This window comes from Cucurbita pepo, chromosome LG12, assembly GCF_002806865.2.
Source record: "Cucurbita pepo subsp. pepo cultivar mu-cu-16 chromosome LG12, ASM280686v2, whole genome shotgun sequence".
Lineage (NCBI taxonomy): Eukaryota > Viridiplantae > Streptophyta > Magnoliopsida > Cucurbitales > Cucurbitaceae > Cucurbita > Cucurbita pepo.
Window position 1 is genome coordinate 9,501,655 of NC_036649.1, and position 19,272 is coordinate 9,520,926.

Genomic DNA, 19,272 nt, shown 5'->3' on the forward strand with positions numbered 1-19,272 from the left:
TCTATACCATTCAAGTACCTGAAGGATTTCTGGATGTTAATAAGCACATGCATGTGCTTCAAAAGTATAGTTACCAATTGTCCAATGCAGAATTTCTACACTACAATAACGTTCACAAAAATCATTCAATACCTTCGAAGTTCATCGTCCAGGTTTCAGTGAACGTCGAGAATCTAACACGAAAAGGTTATGGAGTTCCTTTGTTACTACAGCTGCACTCCTCAAAGCAGAAACTTCATAAAATGTTAGAGTTAACGTAGCAAGGATCTGATACCTCAACAATAAAATGTTAAGAACGGCCTATTCCATTAAGCCGATGATATATAAGTTCTACGTACTTTATTTCTTTACAGCTCAATGGATTGACCAATAACTGAGCATAATCACACTATCTGCTTTTACTGCAAGAAGTGAAGGCAAAAATACTTGTAAACACAGCAAAAAAGAACGAAGTCAAAGACAACTTGACATTACATGTTGGTGGGTCGTATATGCAGTCCAAAAATTTCCACGAGCTCGAACGGTTATATGATGCTACAGCCAAACTCGACTACGGGTCACCATCATAGAGTCCATCCAAAGTTGGTGATGATGAATCTATTAAAATTTTCCTGTCACCATCCCGAAACTCCGCGAACAGTGAATCTTCAGCCTTTTGACCATCCCAATTGTTTCCCCCCAAATCCAATAGCTTTAGGTTACCTATGTTTTAAGACATAAATCCTCGAGTATCTTATCACTCCACAAACAACATGAAGTAATAGCATATGATGAATTCTAAGGATCTAGCTAACATCAAGTAAATAAAATCATTTATCTCATGCACTTCATAGCAATAAAAAAATTTAGCTCATATTCAAAGATCCCATCTCTTCGTATTACATGTTTGTGTCGAAGCCCTCGGACGAATATTCTGAAGCTTCAGCATATTGTGGATTCTTTATAACCCTTTAAATTGGCTCAGGGGATAGAATCTCATTTTGGAAAGATGCTTGGATTCATAATACTCTATCATCCAGATTTTCGTCCATTTTCAGATTGTCTACTACTTAGAATTGTTCAATAGCAGACTCTTGGGATTCTTCTAGTAATTCCTAGAAAATAGTTCTTAAAAGAAATTTAAAAGATGATTAAATTGCTCTATTCAGCGAGATTATTTTTCATCTCAGCAGTGTCAACTTAATTCTTCTTCTGACTGTGAGATTTGGTTACTTGATTCGAGTAGTTCATTCTCGGTAAGTAACACCAGCCTAGAGAAAGAAAAGATCAAGGACAAGGGCGATATCGCAACGTGTAGATATCCTAGGCTAGAATCTATATTTGAACGATTCTTTAATAATATTCATGATCTTTTTGGAGGATAGAAATGAAAATTGCGTTTCCACCCAAAACTCCCCAACTCTAGCCTTGAATATTGTTAAATGTAAAAGTAAAAACATGACGATAATAAATTAACACAAAGATTCAATTTGTACAATAAGTACCTTTAGCGCTTTTCAGGGCAGAACGAATGATGCTTAAGGATTCAACGGGCATTAGATTGTATGACGCATTGACAGAAACAAGATCTGATGCCCCAGGCAAGAGCTTCAACAAAAATGTTGCTATCTCTATCCCACCACGGTTTTTGCTACAATACGAAACATAGGCATCTAGATCTTGAGGCAATCTAGAAAAGAGGAATAATGAAGTAGTTCTTGAATGTTAATTTTGAACCTTATATTGATGTTCACAATATTTGACCCTTCAGGTATTCCTTCAATTAAATCCTGAAACCCGCATGGACCCAAGCCAATGCCTTCAACATTCAGTACTTGAATTGATTTCCGCATGAAAACACCCAAAGCTGCTGCTACCGAGCTTAAAAAAAAAGGTATACAGAATCGAATATATGAGTGGAAAATATTAAATAGTGGTAATTTCTGGTTATTGTCAGTTATGCAAACCTTCCAAGGCTATTATCTGCAAGAGAAAGTGACCTCAGTGGTTTCCTTAAAGTCGTCAACACATTTAAGAGTTGTGTGACTCCATCACAGGAAAGCTCACAGTTCTCTAAATTTAGATCAGCAAAAGGAAAGCTTCTTTCAGAAACTTCAACAAAATAAGGGATTAAGTTCCTGCAAATCCACAAAGGTTGGTAAGAACTTGCTTATGCTAGAGCTAAATAGCACACGACAAAAGAAAAAAAAAAAAGGACCTGATTCCATCATCCTCGATGGGATTATCACTTATATCCAAGAACTCCAAGTTTGGTATATGAGCCAAAGCATATCTTAGGTTATCTGCATCATCTTTGCGCAGCTCGTTTCCCCTAAAATAAGAAAAATGATGCATCTCAGCACAAGGATTACCAGAAGTAAACTATTCTACTAAATTGCAAACTTTAAACACCCATGTACGCCCAATTATACTTTGGATATTTGATATGGGTCTAGAGAGTCTAAAAAGACGTATAAATGAACATGAGCTATTGTTTTACATTTCCTAAGTCATAAAACCTACATTTCGTCTCACAGGCATTTCAGGTAGACTAATTACCAAGTAGGAATAGTTGGGGAGTCATCCTAATCGTGAACTTCCCTTGATGGGTTAGGGTCTGCTAGGGAGTTTATTAGTCACCTACTGGGGACCTAGGGTCATCCTAACGTGAACTTCCCTTGATGGTAAACTATTGGGGAGCACCCAATAGACAAATACGGCGGTCGAAGTACTTGTCTGTTCATAGACACGACTTACTGCACACACAAGAATTACGAATGGAATTAAAATACAAAAAGAAAATTAAAAAGGAATTATCCAAGCTTTACCAAGATTTAAATGAATCTAGTCCAATTTAACCCAATCCTAGGCTACATCACAACAAAGTATCTTTGATACCTTAAATTGAGTACACGCAGTGATTGCAAGGACTTGCCAGCAATAGAAAATGCTGGAATGCCGCTCAAAGATCTCCTATTAAAATTGGAGAGCCATCCTGCCATCTGCAAAGTTCTTGGAAAGGTATTGCTTTGATTGCCTTCATAACAACCAAATTTTGAGAAGAAAAAATATGCATACTCACATTATTTTCAGAAAGATCAAGGTCAGATAAACAAGATGAAGCATCAAGAAGAGTGTGAAAGACAAGTTTCCCAAAATTTTTGCCCAGGAAGTTCTCACAGAGTTTGAAAGAATATAAATTCCTGAAAATAAATAGAAAAAATAGTTGCAACCAAGCTTTAAAAAAAGTTGAAGAGATATAAGCAATTCAAAATAAATAGAAGCTCGTGCAAGCAATATCTTTTTACTTTCCCAATTGATTGGGTCAAAGATATAGGACAAAATGGGATAAGTAAGAGTATCATACTGTTGAAGGCCAACATACCTCTTGCTTTTATATTTAACACTCCGACACAATATGTTTCTCATACGCATTAAAAAAATGAAAATAGGTGAAATCCAAATTGGTAGACGTACCTTCCTAATGACAAAAATGATACTAGTCCCGAAGGAAGAGCAACAGGGTCAGTTTCATCGAAGTATGATGCATTAATTGAGAAGTGCAGTACACCATGTGTTTTTCTATTATGGAGTAGAGCATCACAAATTGAATTAACAGAAGCTGAAGATAGCTTGCAATGAATGAGTTCAAGGGATGTTAAAGTTTCTCTGTTCTGGTTTAGGAGTTTGCATAACCCACTGACCTGTGCAAATATAAAGCCAAGTCACAATAACACATTTAAATGATATATGAAAAGTTATAAGTTACTTGAAAATTACTTGCCACCAAATTTTCGAGGAGACGAAAACAAAAAGGAAGCCCAAAACTAAAACGCACATCATAAACTTCATCAATACCAATAAAAACAATCTACTATGACATTATACAAAAAATATAACCTCCCACGATCAACATTACACAAAAAAACTAATGACAGATTTCTTATGGGAGGGGGTCAAAGAAGGGAAGGGTTCTCACCCGGTGAGATGGGAGGTGGTCACTAGGCCTCCGGACATAAGAGGTCTAGGTATTGGTAATATTAGGGCAAAAAACACATACTTGTTGGCTAAATGGATTTGGCAATTCTATATTAAAGCCAATACCTTATGGTACAAGGTTATTGTTAGTAAGTACAGGCCTCATCCCTTTGATTGGTCCAGTAAGGGGTTAAAAGGAACTTCCCGAAACCCGTGGAAAGAAATTTCTTCTAAGTTTCTTCTTATTCTCGTGTTATTCATAATGAGGTTGGGAATGGGCGGGACACTTACTTTGGGGAGAGAGTGGTTGAGGAAAAAACTCCTCTACTCCTTATACCCTCATTTATATCATTTTCCTCTCTTAAAAATCATTTTGTTCGTTCGATCCTCGATGGTGCAGACTTGTTGCCTTATCATTCCTTGGGTTTTCATCGTCCTTTGATTGATAGGGAAACTTCAGACGTTGTGGCCAGTGTTGCATAGAAGAGTTAATACCTTGGATTGGGTCTCGGCTTGAGGGTCTTTGGTGGTTGGGTGCATTGTTGTATTCTCTACAAGAGGGTGGCAGAGGACATGGATCATATCTTGTGGAGTTGTAATTTTGTTTGTGCTGTCCGACATGATTTCTATGATGCGTTTAGTTTCAACTTTGACAACATTCTAAGTTAGATGGAGATGCTTGAGGAGCTTTTCCTTCATCTGCCCTTTTGCGATAAAGGGTTGCTTTTGTGGAAGGTTGGAGTGTGTGCTATTTTGTGGGAGCCGTGAGGCAAGAGAAACGATAGAATCTTCAAAGAGCAGAGATAATTCTTTTGGAAATTAAAATTTTTTAAGACCAATCAGACCTTTTTTTAAACCGCAAAGACTAATCTTGTAATTTAACCAAGAATAAATTATGAACGCTTGCTCCATCATTAAAATATAAAGGACAGCAACTAGGATTCAACACCAAATCAAGGCATTTTCTTATACTCATTTAATATGCAAGAAGAAATTATCTATTAATTCATACATAAATAAGAACTGAACTCACTTGCTCCTGGAATCTGATCCACCTTAATACCAAAGTCTGCAACCTGCAGCTCCTTAATAGATGCTGCAGCATGGTAGTGTGAAAAAAATAAGAAAATGGGAAAAAAAAAACAGATTTTTACTGAAGTGACACACAAAAGAAGGTAAAAAAATAATTGTTACACAAAATAAATTCTAAAGAGGCAGGGCTAGCCCCGCTTGTCATACAGAACATGACATAATTTTTAGTATTGAAAAATCAATGGACTTGTGAGTCTCATCTTTGGTCCCCATTTCACTTCATAATGCTGTGAAGAGTAACAGCACTAATGCATAAAGAAGTTTCATTACTTTTAGCATAAGTGCGTAATTGGGCCCTTTCACTCTCATAAGGAGCATTACCAGTTGCACGGAACAATGGTACCTACTTATCAACTTTTATAACTTTCTTCTAAATGCAATATTTTTCATTTTGCATAATTCCTTTTATGATTATTATTATTATTATGTTATTCAATAAGAAACCAATGTTTAAAATAAAAATAATAATAAAAAAAGCATTAAAAATAGACCATACAAAAATTTATTAATCCTTTTTTTACATGAACATGAATTTAAAACATATTTTACTGATATGCACAAGTTTTATCCAGAATATGAATAATGATACAAATGAAATCTAAAGAACAACGATGGCATTAAAAGTATTAAAAATAATAATAATAATACATCGACTTACACATATTTCTGAAACACAGAGAATACTCTGAAGGCTCAAACATCTGTACCAATAAAAGTACATAGGATAAGAAGATAAACCTCCGCTGAACACAAAATATAAATTGTACTGTAATGATATAAAAAGATGTGCTAAGAAAAATTGAAAACATTCGATCACTAAGATTAACTCTATTTCATTTTTTTTTTTGGTAAGTTTGTACTGATATTGAGGGAGCTATTTTTTGTGCTTTTCTCCGGTAAAGACCCTACTTTAAATTCCAAGTCCATTTCTATGTTAGATTGTAGTTGGAAGGGCACTTTTCTGTTATTATGCATGTCCTAAGAAGTCATAGGCATAAATTAGATTAAATCACAACGGACAGTCTTAAATGTGTGGACTTAAATGGCATTAGCAGTAGAACCTCTATAAGACATTGAGCACATCAAGAAAACCCAGTAGTACAAATTCAATCTGAAGAAGCAGCACTAGTAAATGCTCAATAAGTGAACAAGTATAGCACCCACATGTTGTCTATGTCTAAGTTAACGAAATGCATCCAACTGCCAACTTGTATATGAACCAAGTTAAATGCCATAATGAAGAACTTACTGAGCATAGCACCCAAACTGTTGGCAATGATAGCTTAGTTTTCTATACTTTCCACACCATAAATGAACAGATCCTTCGCTGGCAATATATTTCAGCATAGAATCTGCAAAAGAAAGGGGGGTAAGCTACTGGACGTAGTTCACCTTTCACCTCACTCAATGTTGAGTGACAACTTTTAACCATGTTTACCCATAAGCTAGATGCATAAGGTCTTTGAATTTTTGCCCAATATATACCCTTTCATTTGATCTATAAAAATATGGTTCCTCGTTTATTATAAAAAAAAAATAACTAACGGTAGAAGAATGTTCCACCGAATTACCATACAACATTTATAAAAAATAAAAAAAATAAAACATCGTTATCACCTGACATCTCTATTTCTCCAATACATTTAGAAAAAGATGGTACTGAGGCTATTTCTGCCGCTTCATCCAGGCAACTGCTTTTTATGGTTGACATGCAAAAAAGTTCAAACCATAAATATAAGATGAATCAAGAGTCATTGTGAACAAACACGCCATCTTTTCAGGTAGGTATACCTTTGCAAGTGCCTCTCCCAATACATCTGCTGCCAATCAACAGCCTGGATAGTATCAGTTAGCTTTGACCATCGTAAATTGAAATTCTTCTTCCACGCTACATTAAAATTACAGTACCTATAAAGTTATACTTGCATCATTAAGGCAGTGGTTTTCTTTTCTCTTCCTTCCCGAATATTTTACCCTCATTACACCTCAACCAAGAAAAACAAGATGCTAAACTAGAATATGGTGAAATTGAAAAACCTTCTGCGCTTCCGCCCATCCTTAGGGCAATCATTATCATATTCATCTTCATTCTGGAGCTCAAATGGCCTGCTCAAGGAATATTATAAAAATTAAGTCCACAGCTCACACTTGAAAATGGCTGTTACTGAAGTGATGTATCATTGTTATTTTTCAGATTCTCATTGAAATTGTTCCAAATGTTCAAAATTACAAATTCATCAGACTGGAAGATAGTTCATTATCAAAATAATAATAATAATAATAAATAATAAATAAAACATCAGGCTGGAAGATAGTTGGCATGTTCAAAATTGGGGGAAATTTGATGGAGTTCGGGTAACTCAACTTCCTAACATCAAATCAGTGGGATAGGAAGGAAATATTAATTGAAAGTTCAATCAGGAAAGGCTTACAAAAGAAGCCACACAAGACCTTGTCGCCTAGGAAGGGTTCCAGTTCAAGAGAATAAGACAAAAGGGATAATTACAAAATTCTTTCAACACGAACGCCCAAAGTAAGGGATTAAATCTAGCTACATACGCCCAAATTATCATGGCTTCAGAAGAAAACCCAAATCCGAGAAACCAAGAAAAACTCAATCACCCATCTGTATGTACCAACTTCTTGTTAGTTTCTAAGACTTCACGAAAACCAAATCGCCTTTAATCCAAGACAGAAATCTAAAGACAGAAACTTCTTCCTCGTATTCTCTCAATCCCCTTTTCCCCATTTCATTTCCCAAATCCTCATTTCTTCCCATCATCCCAATCCTCATAATCTCTTCAAAATCATTTTGTCACTGCACATTTCGATTCTTCAATCACAATTTTTCAGTCTCCTCTATTGCAGAATAGGAGTGAAAAAGAATCTTCACTCATTTGGCATTGATGGTCTTTTTGTTGGATTTTTCTATGATCGGTCTTTCTTGGGTTGTTCTTCTTACAAGTCTTATGCGGAGCTCTTGAGCAAATGTTTCTCTGTAGTTTTGATGGTCACTGAGAATTAATTTTGCATTTTGGTAATTGATTTTTGTCCCTGGTTCTATGAATAATCAGACGAAGAAATAAATGGGTGGAATAGGTGATAACGCACATGGTGAGTTATTAGTCTCACGCACCATATGAACTTAGGATTCAAAAACCACCTTTCGCTCGAGCTATATATTAAGGCACAAGCTTGTTTAAATCATGCTATCAACTTACTAATCTCACAGACCCCATGAACTTAGGGTTCGGAAATCCACCTTTCACTCAAGCTACACACTTATTTTTACCCCTAACCAAACACAAGTTATAAAGGTTCACTTTTTCTCTTCTTCCACACAATCCAAATATAGGCAAAACAAATTCCCAACCCAAGCTACATAAATATACCCTCAGTGTCAAATAAAATCCGTGTTTGATTGTGGCAGAAAATTGCGCATTAACAACAATACTTTGCTTTAAATGATGCTTCACAGAAACATCTACCTGAAAGTTCAACATATATAGCTCTCACTGGTTAAGCATATCTTTCTCCAGGTTGAAGGTTCAAACTTCCCCTCTCATATTTGTTGAACTCGTAGAGAAAATCAATAAAATAAAGGTTTCCAGTTCAAAATTTTATGCGATACTCATACACACTAAAAAAAACCACGTGGATATGACAGTCTTCAATCATCCTAAATGATAAGATTTGATAAGTTAATTAGGGTAGGACGACGTACATTCCAGACTGTAAATTCTGCAAAGCCAACGGTGGCAGCTGCGAAGCCAGGGTATCCAACAGGTCGGGAGGAAGGTCATAGACAGCCGGTGGAACGTCATCCCCTAACAGTCAAAAAGAACAACGGATTGAGAAAACACAGTAGAAAAAGGAATGCGGAGGAAAAGAGTATAAGTAGCACAAGAACTATGGAGATGATATGATTACTTCGAACGATCTCGTCTCTGACTAGGGCTGTGCATAGAAAGAGCAGCGAAGGAGCTTCAGCCATGAAAACTGAAATGGAAAAGAACAGAATTGGAAATGGAACTGGACAATGGTCAGCGACGAGTACAAGATTAGGAATTATTACCGAAGGAAGACGGACACCGGAATTGTACGGCGGAAGAGGAGAAATAGCGGCGGAGACGGCGTTTTCACGGCATTCAGCCACCAAGAACAGATCAAAATTATATGTTATTTTCTGTGTTACTTTGTAAAAATATCTGATAACCATCCGTGGCTGAATTAATAAAATATCTCTAGTTTTATTTTATTCTTATTTTTTTTATCACCAAATTATTCCTAAATTTACAAAAAAACTTTAATAATATCCTTGAATTTCTCTAAAAAAAAAAAAAACCTTAAATTTATAAAATTACATTAATACCCTTCAAAAACACAAAAGAGAAATACTTATAAAATTTTAAAATTAGTATTAATATCTTTTACCTTTAAAATTAAAAAATATATATTACCATTGATATATAGACAAAAACTATTTATCGTTATTCTAGAAAGCTTGTAATTTATTTTTAATTAAGAGTGTTCTTTAAATTTTGAGGAGTTCAAAGATTTTTAAATTAATACCCGACACCGTGACTCATAGCCACGTGCTCTAATCCTCTACAGAAAGGCTCGTTCAAGTTGTAAACGACCTCAGATCGTCTAAGATAGAAGAATGACAGTCCCGCTTATAGGGTCAAATCAATCTTCAACTATTTTAAGTTATTTATTTGTGGTTAGTGGAGAACCATCGGACTAGATTTGTCGTCAAATTGAGATTCTTTTGTTTTCTTCTTCACACCTAATCATAAAACTGCTTGTTGAACTTCCAAGAGTGTGTTACTCGATCCCCCAGTAACAAATCATGTTAGCTTCACATGAAAGTCTTTAGAAAAAGATTTAAAAATCATGTTAGCTTCACATGAAAGTCTTTAGAAAAAGATTTAAAAGACACTCATCATTCAGCCTCTTTCCTATTCTGCTTTGCCGTTTATTAAGAGACAAGTCCCTTTGAAGCAGCCCACTTTTATTCATCTCTACCAGCTGCCATACGACCCTGACATCCAGAGTCGTCAAATGAGCCACGTTAATCAAGCACAAATTTATACGCATTGGCCCCGTAGTACCCATCTGCCAGAAGGTCCAAATGAAAGACCCGAACCTACGTGAACAGGCGCACTCCCGCTCCGTGAGTCTGTATGTACAGTATGATAGATAGAGCGAGACAAAAGGGCCAGCATGCATTAAGTGCAATGGAAACAGCACATGTGTGAAGCCACATATACTATTACCAAATGAATTAATGAAATGGGGCCGCCTTGCCTTACACGTTGCTCTGCTACCCATTGTCATTCCGTCTTCCAACTTCTCTTTCTTATTTCTATGTCCTTTCTTTATTGTATCCATACGCTCATTGGTTTGCATATGGATTTGCCTGCAATTTTACACCAAACTTCACAATCCCAACTCATCACAGTTCCCAACTTAACCACTAGCATGTGCTCGAATCAAATCCAGTACCTATAATTTGGTAAGATCTTCCAAAAAAACCACTGTCGTTCAAACGAGAACTTGAACAAAAACTATATTAAGACAACAAAACTCCCGGTACTTCTACAATGATATGCTATTGTCTCACAAAAACAAGCCCCTCTATCAAAGCTACAAGTCTTTCCTTGAAATGATTCGGACCGATGTTTGCATCCTTAACATGCCCCTCTATCAATTCGAAGACGAATAAAAACCAAAGACAGGATCATAAGGACTAAAATGTTAATATAAGAATGAGATTAAAACATCTAATATACAGCAGAGAAAGAAACGAGGAATGAGAAGAAGAAACAGTAGGACAGTGAGTGAAAATGATTCTATTGCTGGTAGATATTTGATAGTCTTATTAGCTAGAAAGAAAATGGGCAGTCCAAAATATACAGCAGAAGAGGAGTCGGTAGAGAGAGGATGGTAAAATGCACACAAAGAAAAATGGCACAAATTATTTGGGGCTGTATATGAAAAACTATAATATATAATAATAAGAAGAATAAATCAGAAAGGATGGTCATGGGCAGGCACCTGTCAAATCAAGCAATGTCTCTTCCACAAGTTGTTCCAGCAATTTCCCTTCTATTTCCTTCCCTAAATCATCCATTTCCTCTTGTAACTGCTGAGTCCAGCCCTTCCCTACAACCTCCTTCCCAACTACCCTCTCCACCACCAGGCTGTAACTGTCCCCAATCTCACAACCAACACACTGAGTATCCCACGACAGCCAATCCTTCAATCTGTCCCACACAAGGTCCACCAAAGGTTGTGAGAGAGCACCAGCATGAACACAGTTGGAAGACGTCGCCATCGTGCTCATGTCTGAACGAAAGCCTGTGATTTCGATCAAGACTGCATTGACGCTGTCAAAGATGAGCTTCCAGTTTGATCTTGATTGCCTTCTTTTCGCCTCCTGTTCTGGTTCTTTATCGCTTAGGTTGGCGAAGTTGTTTCTCAGTGATGGATCCAATGGGTTTTCGAGTGAATGCCATCTTGAGAAAAATGAGTTGCACTGCACACTGTCATCGATGTTAGCTGCCGAGAGTAGACTTCGAACAAGGCCGAGCCACTTTTGTTCCTCTTCTTCTCTATCTTCACATGCTAATGAGGGTTTAAACAAATATGGATCTGCATTCTCCGAGTACATGTCTTCCCACTTCAAAGTTCGAGAAATGGATTCTATGTGAGGCGATTTGTCAATTAAGCTGGACTTCGTTAGCACTTGAATTCCTGGAAAAATAAACAAAATCAAGAAACAGCATATGTACAACTCTAAACAAAATTCTAAAGAAATAGGTTTTAGCTCAAAGTCAAACAGTAATCTTAGTCCCGATTTCTTTCTTATGTGAAAGTTCCACCATCAATCAAATTGCCCAAACCTTCCACCGATACTCAATTGCATCGAACTAGAAGTTTCCCAAATTTAGGCGGAAAGGACAGATTTGAAACTAATCATTCATTTTGAGATCCAACTTCGAAAATGAATTAAGTATAGCCAAGTCCTATCTGTGCATGGATAGTTAAGAGAGTACGAGTACCTATGGAGTTTGGCTTCATATGTCCAGAAGACGCACGCATGATGTCATCATCGTCGAATGGCGGTTCTAAAACAGAGCATGGACTTGGATGGTCTGGGATCTCATTGGCATTTCCAGGCATCAAGTGTCTTGAGAAAGGCAACCCTGCCTGGAAAATTTAAATTTAGTTCTGTAAGTAAATTGATTAATGAGAGATTATTTTGCAAACTACTAGAGGCAAGAGCCAGCAATAAGGAATTAAGAACTAGGCTACATAGTGCTACAACGTTACCGAGAGTTACAAAGGCCGAAAGCCTGCTAGAGGCTGGAAAAATTCGATGCCAACAATTATTGGACTTCCAATTTGAAAATTTTGAATTTCTTTACTCCATATAGAACAGTAACAATCAGAAATTCAGACACCATATTTTTTATCCACAAAGCATAACAGAACACCACTTCCATATCTGTTCTTGTTACAAATACTTATTCAAAATCCATCATGTTCCTGTTCAAGTATTCAGGGATTCCTAAGTAGCCCTGAATCATAACTACTTAATTATACCAGTGGCTTATAACATACTTCAGCCAACCATTTTGAACGGTTAGAATGATGCCCGGCACAACATGTTAACTCAGTAGGTTAGACAGGCTCAGGAAGAAAAATCAGAAAACACAAAGGAGTAGGGGAGATTTTGATGTTCACGAAACTAAACATAGTGCGATCAAATGAATATAACAACCTTGCCTAATATGATACTTGCATGGAAGTAATTACTGAATGAAGACACATGCAAATCCTCTATAAGAAGATAAATTACCTCAAGAGAGACCACACCCAATTTGTTGGTTAAACCCGGAGATGTCTCTGATGATCCACACAGAGCAGAAGATGAGCATTCTTCAAGACGACTATTGTTGACACAAGGTGCATCAGCACCAACCCTGCCGGGAGGTAGAGAAGGCCCAAGTGTTTCCGCAACAGAAGTATCCAATTCCTCCTTACACTGAGATGCATTACGTTTTTCTTTGCTGAGTTTCTTATTCCTAGAGAAAAAAAAGCTAGAAATTTTTCCTTTAAATGATGATTTAACTTTCGTCGGACTAGCTTTCTCCGTGGTGACATCTGCCATAGTAGAATTTGGAGCTTCAAAACCTAGTCTGGTACTTGACATCAGAGGAGACACAGGGGCAGACTTTGACCTCTGGAGACTTCTAGGAGAGCTTCCAATGTCTTCCTTACTGAAATCAGTACTTAAGCAGGATGCAAACTCCCTCCGTTCTTCTTCCTCATTGGCTATCCGATCAACAGATTCAACAGACTTTTTTGGATCTGACAAAGAGAGCATCTCACCCAAGGTACTAGAGCTTCTCCTTACATGCCTTGGTTCATGAGAATTGGCGTTTGATGCCATCATTGACCATCTTTCTGAGAGGCGCTTCTTGGCTTCTCGGCAAACTGATGACTCTGGAGAACATGAAATACGGCTAATGGAAGAAATAGAATAAGGGCTATCAAATTTGTTAACATAGTCCCAAGAATGCCTGGAAGACGGTGACATTAATTCTAAATCACTGAGATCCCCCCCTGCATACCCATTCTCCGACTTGTAAAATGAACTCTCATCACCAGTATAACCATTGGAAAAGAGAGAAGAGATCAAAGTTTCATCCCTTCGTTGCCCCAATTGATCTTCACTCAGCTTTTCAGAAATCTCAGTTGCTACTTCCCTAGATTCTGGCACCTCAACATCCTCAACTTCCTCATCAAAATTTCCGGATGTTTTATTAGGTGAGGAGAAAGGTTGTTGAGTTATTACAGTTCTAACAGCATGATTCTTACCAATGTTGGGCTTCAATACCACTATTCGGGTGGGTTGAACATATTCATCAAATCTCTGGTTTGACAAAGTAGGCAGATTACTGGACTTTTCAGAAGCAGTCGATTGGCATACCTGAGCTGGTTTTTTCATCTGATTCTCACATCTCTTCCCTGTCTCAGAAATGTTTTCAGTGCCAACCAACTTTGAGGGCCTAAGGATTGTGATACACTTCTTCTCAGGAGATGTAGGGAGTGAACAAAGTTGAAAACTATGCTGAGAAAATAAGGAATTGGGTTCTTGCAAAAATTTGACGAACAATTCTTTGTTAGAGCTGAGAACTTCTAAGGCATCTTGGAATTCTTTAGACTGCCTAAGTTTCTCATCCGTAGCTAGACGTTTTGCTTCAGTGAATTTCTGACGAACAAGAGCCATCTTTTTTTCATCAATATTTTTGTCAAAACTTCCATAGTGCAATTTTTCTCTATCGTAATTTGTTTTTAAACATTGCTGCCATATTCCATGAACGTCTACAGAACTTTGATGAATTTGACACAGAGCTCCCTTCTCTGAATGGTCATCAACTTGTTCCGTACATTCCAGTGGCAACCTAGATTCTTTAACTGTACACCAGGGACCTCTTGAAGGTGTTTTATTAGGAGCTGAACCAAGCTGCTCGGGCAGAGTATCTAGACCCATCAACTTCGCAACAACATTTGGGGGAGCAATCTTAGACTCAGCATCTTTGGACATTTCCTGGTCTATGAGCATCTTCATAGGCGTTCGGTTTGCCTTCCCAATTGAATGTCCCTACAATGCAATAATAAACCAAACTTCTTACACAAATAAAAAAAAAGGAAAACAAAAATCTCAACTACATGGGTAGAAAATGGACATGTAGTGCATGAACTTTTCATGCTTCAGACAATATGCATCAATGTACTGTTAACAAAGTGTGCTAACAATTTACCAGTCCATCCTCTATCTGACTATCTCGGGATGGACTCGACATAATTGCTGCATCTGAGTGGCTTCTTGTGAGTACAGAACCTGCCAAAAACCATGTCAATGTCAACAATTTTGGCTCATTAACAAACACAACTGACAAAAGAGAACACTGGTCAATCCAATGGCATCATAAGCAGGAGCTTTAAACATCACAAAAATATACGAGAAAAAGAAAACAATTCTACTATTTCAAACTTTCCAACCGCTCATCAGAAGATTTTTTTTTACTTAACCGTACATTAAGCTTAAAATTTTGCTTTATTTTTCTATTCTACTTCTACTGACCGGGCAGGATGAGTTCTGCAATATGTGATGCATTAACAAACGTGACCAAGAGCAAACTAGCTTTTTTAATCGGCCAATTTGATATCATGAGTTATTGATCAGCGAAGAGGGAAAAATCAATAAAAAGCGCATATCCATAGCACCAATTAAGCTTTAAAGTTCGAAACTTGGCAAAACCATATGGGGCAACCAAATTCACGAGCAATAATCATATGAAAAGATAATCAAGATTACCCTTCACGCGTGCGCACACAAAACCAAGATTTAAGAAATAAAAATTCAATAAAATTGAGAACAAAATTCATCCGTTGACTAATAAATCCGCATTAGCACCACCTACTAGTAGCAGACAGCCAAAGCTTCAAAGAAGAAATTATATAAATTTGGAAAACGATTAGAATGGAGACAATTATCAGAGACAAGCGTCGGTAGGAAAAAAAACTAAGAAAAATAAAAAGGGAAGTCACCATCACGATGCGGTTTATCCGTCAGGAGCTTGTTCCTACGAACGCCTGCACTCGAGTTAAACAGGTTTACCATTCTTCCCGCACATCCAGGGAAAGGTTTTTCCATATTATTATGGACTTTTCTTCTTTGAACCTCCTTCATTTGAACACTGTAAAAATAGGATTCCAACTAAATCAACAAGATATAGACCGGCTAATTTCTTCAAAAGGAACAGAGCGTATGTTCTAAGTTCTATTATTTTACAAGACAGGAAAAATAAATGGGAAATTATGCACAGAGTAGTTTCGTACCTTAAAGTTTCTGGCTTCAAGCTTCAGCCCCAAGAGAGAGAGAGCGACAATTTGGAAGGTAAGATCCCAAGTTTCAAGAAGGAAGAAGCCAACGACCATATGAACACAAAGAGAGAAGACGAGAGAGAGAGAGAGTCGAAAGAGTATTCAAAGAGGGGAAGAAACCATTCCTTCAATCGACACAGAGCAAAGAACTGAGCAATGCAGACGGAAAATTCTGCATGTTTACACGAAGCATCACATAAATTCTTATGTCACAGCTCGATAACCCAAGAAACTTTCAAATTACACACTTAATTTAACGCTGTTGAGTTCTCTGGGGGAAGGAGCTCACTGATCGAGGTTTCATAGAACTCAAAATTCAACTCGACGTTTAGAATCAGAGTCCAAGAAGCACCGGGATCGAGAATTCTCCCTACAAGAAAAGCAAAACAACAGAATGACATGAACAGAAGCAAAGAAGCAAAACCCAGCAATCACTAACCGATAATCCGAAGATTAAACAGAAAAAGTGACACGCAATTATCAGTAAGTCAATTCAAAACCACAATTAACTCCCGAAACTAAAAAGGAGCAAGTATAGAGATAGAAAAGAAGAATCTAGTTTAAAAAATTAGCAAGGAAAGAAAAAGGAAAAGCTGCAATTGATTCAGGCAGAAAGAGAATGAGATTCGAAAGCAGCTGAAAGGGAGAAGAGCTTCGGGAAACGAGAGATCGAAAGGGAAACATAAAAATGCAGAAGAATTAAACAGCAGCGGCGGAGTAAAGAACCAACCAACATTCTAACACAGAGAGAAGCATTCCACAGAGTGTGATTGAGAAGCTGAAAAGGAGTGAGGTCGGAGCCGAAGGAGCGACAGAAAATCTCGTCGGAAAGTTGGCCGGAGATTCGGCCGGGATCTATGAGCAAGTGAGAAAGACGAAGAAGAAGCAAATTGCGTACTCGTGCGGGAGGGTATAAGTTGTATCTCTCTCTCTCTCTCTCCACCGACTCGCCGTCGGACTTGAAAACGTTTTATAAAATATGATTTATTTTATGCTTTCGATTACGAACCAAACCGTGTATTGGTATTTGGTAATTTGGCGTTGAGAATGGTTTTTGTTTATTAAATTTTGTGAATTTTGTCTTTATATTGTAATATTCTGTCCATATTAAGTTTCCAAATCTATTTTTGTATACAAAACTTTTAATTCTTTTTTTTTTCTTTTTTATATATAAAAGATTTTAAATCCTTTTTTTTTTATATATAAATTTTTTAATTTTTTACATAAAAGTTATAAATGGACCCTTTTTTATATAAAAGTTAAGGATTTTATTTAATCAAAGATAAAAAAGAATAAACCGAATTTAATTTAAAGGTTAAATAGATAAAATGTTGCACATAATTTAAATTGATAATAATTTAATTTATTTTTTAATAATTAAAATTAGATGAAAATCTATCTATCATTATTGATTTTTTAACTTTTTTTTTTTACAATGATACTTTGGTTTACTTTTAGACAATGACAACTTTTTATTATACCGTTGGAATAATTAATGTTATCCCTCACATGTAATTAATCATTTTATTACCATAAAAAGGTAGGTTGATTTGATTGGGATGATTTCTTTCTTTTTTTTTAAAAAAAAAAAAAAAAACTCAATTTGGGTCTCTTTTTTTTTCTTTTCTTTTACTAAATTCGAAAGGGTTTAGGGGTTCATATTTTGATTTTTGTAGGCATAATTTCCATTTTTCAATTCAATTTCTATTAAAAAAAATGTAAAACGGTTAAATATAATTTTTAAAGGCTCGAATTTCAATATTATAACTTACTCTAAGTGAGGCGGACGAGAAATATAATCCTCATCCTTGCCCTCGTTTGGCTAATGAAAAAAAAGTCTCTTCTCACTCCCTCCCATATTTCGAGTTTAAACGATGATTCTCCACTCCATACGTACCAAATCCCCACAAGGTTGAGATATTTTTAGAGACCAACCACAATTTTTGCTTCAAAATTGATAGTTCTAATATGATATTAGCTGATAATACACTCATAATGTGTATATTTCTCGAAACAAATCAAAGCATTGGGTAACGTTAAAGATCAACTTTGGGTGGAAATGGTCAGTTTTTTTTTTTTTTTTTTTTTTTTTTTTTTTTTTTTTAAATCATGAATGCAATCAATTTTCTTAAAAATAATATATTGTTAATTATTAAAAAGAAAAAAGAAAAAAAAAAAAGCTAATTAATATGTATTCATTCTATTAAAGTCCCTCCTACGTTTGTTACTCTCAAAATAATAATTTACAATAAAGTTTGTTCCACCAATCGGTATTAAATTATATATATAATTATTTCCCTCTCCAATAAAATATAATATTGGTGGGAGAATATCCTATCGCCTAACATCTAATTTTTTCTGTCAAATTAATGTATGAATTAAGAATAGAAAAAAATAGTTAATTATTGAATAAATACATATATATTTCCATCTACCTTCAAACATGGGAAGGACATGGGGTCCCATTTTATTTATTTGATCACTATAAAATTACTATTTTTTTCCAACCATTTGTAGTTTTTATATATATATATAAATGAAAAATGTTTAGTTTAAGTTATAAAGTTGTTTTTATCCCATTAAAAGCATTTAATGAGATATTCGTAGTGTTTTTATTAGATAGCCACAAAAATGGGCCTAAAAATTATAAAAAAATATTAGGAAATTTTTTCATTTAAAAAGAAGGTATTCAATTTTGAGTGAATTTTGTTAATTTTAATAGTTAGAAGTGGATAATTGAACATTATAACCTATTGGTGGATGACGTACCGAGACTAAATTAGCTATTTTAAAAGTACATCGGCCGAAATGAATCAAACCCAATAATATACCAATAAAAAAGCAACATTAAAAAAGAAAATATAAAAGCAATAAAAATGGCAAAAAAAAAAAAAAAAAATTTGAAAACAAAAGAGAGAGAAAAGAGAAAATTTGGTGTCTTGCAGTGTAATATGCTTTATAATATTTCCATACTTAAAGGGTCAAAACGACGCGGTTTTGACCTCAGAACAAAACAACCAGAAAATAATTCTCTATGTAATTTAATAGTTATAAGTTTTAAATTATATCGTATTGATCTTAAATCAATTTTGTTTCATATTTCTTATGGATATATTTAATTTCTTAAACAATTTTTTTTTAAAAAAAACGTATTTAAATTAAAATATAGAACAAAAAGGAAATTTCGAACAAGTTTTAAATAAGAATAATATGGAACTAATTAGGAAAATGAGACACCAAAAGAAATAATAATTGGGGTAT

The 19,272-nt window shown here is 35.7% G+C and overlaps 2 protein-coding genes across 12 annotated transcripts; both read right to left on the bottom strand.

Annotated features, from left to right (window-relative positions):
- Window positions 1–253: 253 nt before the first annotated feature.
- Window positions 254–9,260, bottom strand: LOC111807525. 8 transcript variants are annotated; one of them, XM_023693272.1, is made up of 17 exons: window positions 9,125–9,260; window positions 8,980–9,048; window positions 8,774–8,876; window positions 7,087–7,155; window positions 6,841–6,957; window positions 6,667–6,740; window positions 6,299–6,401; window positions 5,708–5,750; window positions 4,991–5,053; window positions 3,457–3,683; window positions 3,062–3,182; window positions 2,878–2,981; window positions 2,198–2,311; window positions 1,947–2,117; window positions 1,717–1,860; window positions 1,485–1,630; window positions 254–702 (listed from the first exon to the last, which is right to left on the bottom strand). In XM_023693272.1, exons 2-17 carry the CDS (start codon window positions 9,041–9,043, stop codon window positions 551–553), a joined length of 1,815 nt encoding a protein of 604 aa, XP_023549040.1. In that variant the 5' UTR covers window positions 9,044–9,048; window positions 9,125–9,260; the 3' UTR covers window positions 254–550. The 8 variants fall into 8 exon arrangements, with proteins under 8 accessions (XP_023549040.1, XP_023549043.1, XP_023549042.1 ...); XM_023693275.1 differs by having other exon boundaries at window positions 6,841–6,937; window positions 9,125–9,246; XM_023693274.1 differs by lacking the exon at window positions 9,125–9,260 and having other exon boundaries at window positions 6,841–6,937; window positions 8,980–9,122.
- Window positions 9,261–10,889: 1,629 nt separating this feature from the next.
- On the bottom strand, window positions 10,890–17,018 carry LOC111807728. 4 transcript variants are annotated; one of them, XM_023693583.1, is made up of 8 exons: window positions 16,742–17,018; window positions 16,301–16,381; window positions 15,967–16,183; window positions 15,676–15,824; window positions 14,886–14,965; window positions 12,917–14,725; window positions 12,117–12,264; window positions 10,890–11,808 (listed from the first exon to the last, which is right to left on the bottom strand). In XM_023693583.1, exons 4-8 carry the CDS (start codon window positions 15,815–15,817, stop codon window positions 11,096–11,098), a joined length of 2,892 nt encoding a protein of 963 aa, XP_023549351.1. In that variant the 5' UTR covers window positions 15,818–15,824; window positions 15,967–16,183; window positions 16,301–16,381; window positions 16,742–17,018; the 3' UTR covers window positions 10,890–11,095. The 4 variants fall into 4 exon arrangements, with proteins under 4 accessions (XP_023549351.1, XP_023549350.1, XP_023549348.1 ...); XM_023693582.1 differs by having other exon boundaries at window positions 16,260–16,381; XM_023693580.1 differs by having other exon boundaries at window positions 15,967–16,381; window positions 16,746–17,018.
- Between the last annotated feature and the right edge of the window lie 2,254 nt (window positions 17,019–19,272).

What these genes read in the sequence shown, in the direction of transcription:
- LOC111807525 (XM_023693272.1), bottom strand. Translation starts at nt 9,043, where the DNA reads ATGGCTGAAGCTCCTTCGCTGCTCTTTCTATGCACAGCCCTAGTCAGA. An exon ending in CAGAGACGAGATCGTTCGAA is followed by an intron (nt 8,877 to 8,979) that starts GTAATCATATCA and finishes TTTGACTGTTAG; the next exon opens with GGGATGACGTTCCACCGGCT. An exon ending in ATTGTGAACATCAATATAAG is followed by an intron (nt 1,631 to 1,716) that starts GTTCAAAATTAA and finishes TTCGTATTGTAG; the next exon opens with CAAAAACCGTGGTGGGATAG.
- LOC111807728 (XM_023693580.1), bottom strand. Translation starts at nt 15,817, where the DNA reads ATGAAGGAGGTTCAAAGAAGAAAAGTCCATAATAATATGGAAAAACCT. An exon ending in GGATAAACCGCATCGTGATG is followed by an intron (nt 14,966 to 15,675) that starts GTGACTTCCCTT and finishes GGTTTTTGGCAG; the next exon opens with GTTCTGTACTCACAAGAAGC. An exon ending in TATGAAGCCAAACTCCATAG is followed by an intron (nt 11,809 to 12,116) that starts GTACTCGTACTC and finishes TTATTTTTCCAG; the next exon opens with GAATTCAAGTGCTAACGAAG.